Source organism: Pelmatolapia mariae, linkage group LG1, assembly GCF_036321145.2.
Source record: "Pelmatolapia mariae isolate MD_Pm_ZW linkage group LG1, Pm_UMD_F_2, whole genome shotgun sequence".
NCBI classification, from domain to species: Eukaryota; Metazoa; Chordata; class Actinopteri; order Cichliformes; family Cichlidae; genus Pelmatolapia; species Pelmatolapia mariae.
In genome coordinates, this window is record NC_086227.1 from 26,923,793 (window position 1) to 26,931,378 (window position 7,586).

General features: G+C 36.2%; 1 protein-coding gene across 1 annotated transcript; it reads left to right on the forward strand.

Annotated features, from left to right (window-relative positions):
* The first annotated feature begins 2,863 nt into the window (after positions 1-2,863).
* LOC134625862 (excitatory amino acid transporter 3-like) lies at positions 2,864-5,794 on the forward strand. The gene is given in 8 exon segments (XM_063471221.1): positions 2,864-2,900; positions 2,957-3,068; positions 3,916-4,023; positions 4,804-4,926; positions 5,063-5,257; positions 5,347-5,374; positions 5,376-5,482; positions 5,689-5,794. Coding segments are annotated over 8 exon segments (816 nt in total).
* Positions 5,795-7,586: the final 1,792 nt, after the last annotated feature.

The following is a 7,586-nucleotide window of genomic DNA, read 5'->3' on the forward strand; positions in this document are numbered from 1 at the left end:
AGAAATGGTACAATAACTTATTAAACACTAATGCAAATCCACTAATGAAAAATTAGGTTGTTTATTTTGTTATGTTTGTTATGTTTGAGAATAAATAAAATTGTGATATTTTGTTTTAACTGGTCAGTGTTTTGTTGTGTTTAAATTAACGTTTTCTTTTTAAATCAAAGTATAAATAAGCAATTTTTAAAAAAGATGTCTTTGATCATTTTTCACTATATGATTTTTTATAAGATGAAATTATAAACGTTTTTTCTCTTTCATAAAAAAATATTAAAGTTATGTTTTTGCATGGCTTTTGTGTTATTACTGCACTCAATCATTTTCAAAACATTCATGAGCTGTTTATGTATTACTTTCACGCAGGACTTGTTGTTGGCTTGATCATCAGGAGTGTTGACAATCTTACAGAGGTAGAAAAAAACTACCTCGGCTTTCCAGGAGAAATACTCATGCAGATGCTTCAGTTCATTACTGTTCCTCTTATTGTGACCTCTGTGATAATAGGTAAGATAGTGGATCATTTCTCACCAAATTAACTGATATATTCAGTATATCTGTCTTGAGACACATCTTATTTTTCAGATTTAGTTTCCAAGGATCCAGACTTGCTTGTAATTTTAAAGTGGTCTTGAGCAGTAGTTCTCCCTGCTTTCGGAGGATTTCTTCGGACATTGGTGGCTTTTTCATTCATTTTTCAGTCCAGTGCTCAGTACCATTTTCAGAGGAATGCGTTTTTGTTTTTGTATATATATATATACACACACACACACACACACACACGTATAGACATATATATGTGTGTGTGTGTGTGTGTGTGTGTATGTATGTATGTACGTATGTATGTATGTGTATATATATAGATATATATGAGAAACAGTCCTGGCCCTTCAGCTGAGCTATCTAGTTTCTAAAGTCTCGGTGGAAGGGTGGCTGTCAAGAAGCTGCCTTTCTTAAGCAAGAGAAATGAATGAATTCAAATTTGATATTTTTGTCTCAAATCGTGTCAATTTGTATGGAGGAGGTCAGAAAAGGGGTACAACAGTTGGTGTCTGCAGCATGGTGGAGGTTCTGTCACAGTTTTCAGCTGCTTTTTAGCCAGTGATGTCAAAATTGATGGAAATTTTAATGATGTGATCTCAAGCACGCTGCCAGTACTATAAAACCATACCTGGAAAATGCATATTGGAAAACTGTCTGTCATGGCTCTGCCTCCCCACAGTCTAGAGCTCAACATTATTGAGGCAGTGTGAGATCATCTGAACAGAGAACAGAATAAACGGGCACCAACATCCACAGAAGGCCTGTGGGATGTCCAGCAAGAAGCCTGGAGAGCTACTCATGAAAACTACTTTGAGTTAAAGAAATTACAAGAAAGCTCCCTATGAGAGTTCAGGTTGTGCTGAAGAATAAAAAAATAAATCTTGACTTATTAAAAATTGTCTCTTATTACAGCAGTCCCCAACCTTTTTTGCGCCATGGACCGGTTTATGCCCGACAATATTTTCACGGACCGGCCTTTAAGGTGTCGCGGATAAATACAACAAAATAAAACTAGTACCGGTACCAAAAAAATGAAGATTTATTCATAACACACGTGAAAAGACCCAGGAAAACCAAGTTAACGATAAAAAGGATAACAAAATAATGCTGAAAACCGATAAAAACCCTGAAAACCATACATTTCACAACTGAGCCTCAACTCTTGCGGCCCGGTGCCAAACAACTCACGGACCAGTACCGGTCCGAGGCCCAGGGGTTGGGGACCACTGCCTTATTACTTTCAACACTTTTGCATAGTACTGTACTGTCCTATATACAAAGTCCAAATAAAACATAAAATTATGATTACAAAGGAAGTTTCTTGAAAGTAGTGTTGACTGTTGATTATTTAGAGTATCTTGAATACTGTGATTGTCTGTATGAGCCTCACTAGCACATAACTCAGTATCTCAAAATACACTGATTATATCTAAAAAAAAATGTTAAAAATAGTTTTTTGGGATTTGAATGAACTGACACTTTCAATGGATGTAATATATACAAAAGTAATGATTACAAAATAGTTGTTAAGCAATAATAACTCACATTTACTTGTCTAAAGCTATGTTTACAAAAGACGTCACTTCATCAATATCACTTTCAATAAACAGCATAATAATTTTTAGTCACATTACAGACTTAATTTAGTTAAATTTGAATTACATACAAATTAAAAAATTTAAAAGACATTTGGACAGCATTATAAATACTACTCATATATGTTGTAAAACCTGTCTTATGCCATTTTAACAGTCAAACTTTCATTCAAACTAAATTACCATCAGGTATTGAATATCTTGATTTTAATTATGGCTACTGAAATGTAGTATCTCAAAATCTGGGTATGTTTTGTTTGAAAGTCTGCTGTTTTTGCAATTTGCTGATTGCTGTATTGTCTTGTGTTTTATACTTTTACAGGGGTTGCTGGTTTGACTGCTTCTGCCTCCAGAAAAATAAGTATACATGCAGCAGTATACTTTATCTTGACATCAATTGTGGCTGTGACTACGGGTAAAAGACAAAACTATAAAACACAAAGTCAGTTACTTTCATATTTTTTGTGGAAATAATTGAAAATAGGATTGTCTGTATATCTGTGACTGTTGTAGTAAGTAGATATGGTTAACAAATTTCCCACGTGTGGGACTAATAAAGGTTATCTTATCTTATCTTATATTATCTAATCTGAAGCTTGAAGCATCTTTCCAGCACCTTACTGAATTCATGCAACCAGGAATTAATGCAAATCTGGAAGCAAAAGAAAGCCAGATTTAAATATATGTAGTTTTTATTACTGTGTAAATTAATGTTACTTCACAAAATGCTTCTAAAAGACCTACTAAGGAAGTGCCCAGAAGGTGAGTGTGTTTAGCAAGATTATTTGTGGTTCTGTATCTCTGTGTATGTCTTGCAGGATTAGCTCTCGTGCTGATAATCAAGCCAGGAGCTACTTACAACACTCAAGATATCAAAGAAGGAGATGAAGAAAATTTCTCCACTATTGATGCTTTGTTGGATTTAATAAGGTGAAAAGCCTGTATATACAAGCAACAACAAATTGCAGTAAAGACTGCCATGATTTTTGTAGATGGTCAGCATGAAGAAATGAAAACATTTATGAAGGTTAATTCGTTTCTTAACATGGTGCCACAGAATTTGTTTCGGGGCTGTGTCCAGCAGGTATTTTACCTTTCCTCATGCTGTGCACACACCCCTCTTTTGTTTGTTTTCCATAAAGGGTGAACCATGATATTTATGTGATCTACTTTTGTGTCTTAGTACAAAACTGAGAGGGTGGTGTTTGTCATTCCGTTGGATGAAGAAAATCTTACCATGGAAATGGTAAATCTTTCTATCTTGTCACTATAAAGATTTTGTGAGCTTATTTTTTCAAATAATAATGTATCAAATAACTGTCAGGACATTTTGCTTACTGTGCTCCTCCTCTTGCTTCAGAATACCACTGAAATTCATTTGGTGGCTCACTACGTTGATGATGTCAACACGCTTGGCCTGATTTTCTGCTCCTTTTTTCTTGGACTGACACTCAAGCTGATGGGGGAAAGAGGGGAGATCGCAGTTGAAGTTGTTACCGTACTCCATGGGACCATAAAATATGTGATTAACTTAATGTTAAGGTATAGTGGAACCGTGTAATCTGGTGAAATAAAAGTCATAATTTATGCTGCCTAGAGGTTTTCTCTCACGCTCCTAGCCTGAATAAATACTTACAGTTATTTAGTTTTTTAGTGGTTATTGTATTTCACTTCATGTCAGCTAGTTGTTTTTGTTTTGTTTTGTTTTTTGTTTTTTTAGTACTACAGTGATCAAAATCATATCTGTTTAGTAATTTCCTTCCTTTATTCTCTCCAGCTACTTGCCAGTGGGAGTGATGTTCATGATTGCAAGCCGTGTTGTTGATGCTTATGATTGGGAAACCATCTACAAACTGGGAAAGTTCATGGCTGTAGTTGTTTTTGGGTAAGTTCTTTCATCTGTCTATATTAACAGAATACTGACCCATAATTTAGTTGCATTTCGACCCTCATCCCAAAATTTGTAAATGGTAAATGGGCTGGTTCCTATATAACACTTTTCTGTTCTCCTTGAGCACTCAAGTGCTTTACGCTACAAGCCTCATTCACCAATTCATCCACACATTCATACAGGCCCTTTTTTCTATACCTAAGGGGTTTGTATCTAACATTTACACACTTTCACACTCTGATGAATGCATCAGGAGCAACTTGGAATTCAGTATAATGACAGCTGAATCAGAGCCAAAATGGAGTGTACAGACTCTGCAGACTATAATTCAAAGGTTTTATTTACACTTCACTAATTAGCAAGAAGTTAGTCTTGTTGGACTAATGAGGTGGGCTTCAGGGGACTGAACCAGGGAACGTGAGTCCAGTCAATGGAACCAACAGAGAAAACTTAAGCTGAGTTGGATACTGAGCCAAATAGTGTGCTGGAAATCCAGAAGAGGAATCCACAGGTGAAAGTTGTCAGACAGTGGTGAAGACAACAGAAACAGGCTTAAAGACAGATACATAGCGTCAAAATAAAAACAATGAGAAGAGAGCCCATCACTGTATGACAGGAAATAACCACAAGATGAATAACAAACACAGAGTGGGATATCAGAGACGGGAGCATTAGAAACACAAGATCAACAAAATCAAAACCAGAACCCTAACTCAATAAATACTAACCAGAAACCCAGGACTGTAAGTATTCACTTTAAATTGTGTGTTTTAGGCTCATAATCCACGCAGGAATGTTTTTACCAACGCTCTATTTTGTGTTTACAAGAACTAACCCCATAGTTCTCATTAAGGGGGTTTCTCCTGCGCTACTGACTGCAGTGCTCATCTCATCCAGGTAAGAGTACCTTTGAGGTCTTGGTTCTCAGCTGTTTGATGTTAGCTTTGAGTGTCTATCACCAGTGCTTGTCTTTATAGTTATTAAATATGTGAAATTATGAACAAAGGATTAAAACCTTACGATTGATTTATAGCTCTGCCACATTGCCCCTCACTTTCCGATGTTGTGAGGACAGAATCAAGATTGACCGCAGAATCACTCGTTTCATGTTGCCCATCGGTACCAACATCAACATGGATGGAACTGCCCTTTACGAGGCAGTCGCAGCAGTTTTCATTGCCCAGCTGAACAACATCAAACTGAACCTGAGCCAGCTGATCACCATTGGGTAAGTTGTTTATTTTATGACACTGTTTGTTAGGAAGTCGTGGATGTAGTCTTCAAGAATCCACTGTAACTGATCTGTTTGCTCTGTAGAGTAACAGCAACAGTCTCCAGCATAGGCAGCAGCAGGAATCCTGGCGACAGGAGCAGTGACGACTCTCTTTGTTCTGACTGCAGCTGGTTTACCTGTGGGGGACGCTTCCATCCTTGTGGTTATAGAATGGCTGCTGTGAGTTTTAGAAATGGACACGACACTAATAGTTAATAGTTTTGTCACAGATGGCCAAAGGAGTGTCTTCTGCCTTCACTGATTCAGAAACTGAAAATATAGATGTACTGTATGAACATAAAATTGAAAAAAAAAAAAGCATTGTTATGTAGTTTTAATTTTTGGTTTAGTTTAGTATGAGTTTTTTCTTTTGTATTACCTTTCAGAGACCGCTGCAACACTGTGGTAAATGTTTTCGGAGACTGCATCGGTGTGGCTCTTGTCTGTCATCTGTCCAGACATGAACTGGAAGAAATGGACCTGACAAGGTGATGTTCTAGATTAGCAGTCCCCAACCCCCAAGTCAGTCCGTGACTTGTTTGGTACCGATGGAGTTGAGGCTCGGGTGTGAAATTTATGGTTTTCAGGGTTTTTTATCAGTTTTTATCTTTCTCTTTTTAATCGTTTTTATTGTTAACTTGGTTTCCCTGGGTCTTTTACCGTGTGTTATGAATAAATCTTCTTTTTTTGGTACTGTTACTGGTTTTATTTTGTTGTATTTGTCCGCAATACCTTAAAGGCCCATCTGTGAAAATATTGTCGTACATGAACTGGTCCGTGGTGCAAAAAAGGTTGGGGACCGCTGTTCTAGATGAGCTCAGTGATTTTGCAATTTTGTAATAAACTACAATACATAGTCTAAAACACGAAGGTGTCAGTATGTCATACAGTGAAATGGATCAGCTGTCAACAGAAATAAATATTATGGTGGTAGTTTAAAGTTCATATTTAAATTTGAAGTTCAAAATCTGCAGAGTGAAGCTTATACATTTACATTTTGTTTCTCGTGGTTGTTTTGCACTACAGGGAGGTTCGTGCTGAGGAATCTGCCCAAGGAGAGGAAATGTTATCCAGCTCCCCGTTGCCTTTGGACAATACTGAGTCTTTTCACACACCCATAGAAGTTATTGTTTGATTTACTTGCTTTTGGATTTGCTTTGTATTTTTACTGTTGTAATGTCACTGGATGGTTTAGAAGACTGACATCAAACTGTTAATGTGAGGAATCTAGTAAATGATGTACAGCGATACTACAGAGATATCACAATCTTCGTGAAGTTGTATGACATATTTCTTTATTTAATTATTTCAGTTTTAATTGAATTGATATGACATGTACATGAACTGAATTCAAGTAATATATTTTGAATTTTTTTAATTAAAATTCTGTAATAAGTATGCTGTTTATTTGAAAATTTGATTTGAATAACTATCAAAAAAAATGTTAGCATGTCCTCTCTAGGCAGTGGGCAGTATCTTTATAGGGATAATGTAAAAACAAAATCTAAGATTTGTGTAATGATACATAAACAGTGATTTGTGTAAATTTTGAAGAAACATAATTCATAAATATTGGTTTACCAAGATTCGTTTTGAGGCAACTTACAATAGTAGACTAACATTCAAAAATGAGGAAAACCACACCTGGTGCTAGAGACATTATATTATTATTCCAAAAGGACTTTGCTGCTGAACACTACTTCATCTGTTTTAAATTTCTGAGAACAAGAGCACTGCAGCTGGTAGGCCTTTTACCATATAGATGGCCAATCACCCAAGTGACCATGAATCTGCTGAAAATATATCTTTATTAACAAAACAAACAGATCAAATACTTTTCTTAAGTGTACCTGTGTCTCTGTCCAGCATCTTTCCAAAGTTTTGCTAAAAGTGCACAAATATTACACAATAGAGAATTCAGAAATCACATTTGATAGTGCATACTTCATTAGTCCATATTAATAAATCTAATAACAACCATATACAGTAGTGGTGCAACGGATCAAAAATCTCACGGTTCGGTTCGGATCACGGTTTTAAAGTCACGGATTGGATCAATTTTCAGATCAGCAAAAATAGAAAAAAAGACAAAAATTCGACTCGCCGTTTACTTAAGTATTTTTTGTCTATTAAAAAAACATTCAACTGAAGACTCATTCCACGCACTTATAAAAACAAATTAAGGTGCAGTATGGACATTATAGAACATTCTGGGCAGCCTCTGCATCCTCTGCACACGGCCATAAACAACCAGAGGAGTCTGTTCAGTGACAGGTTGCTTCTC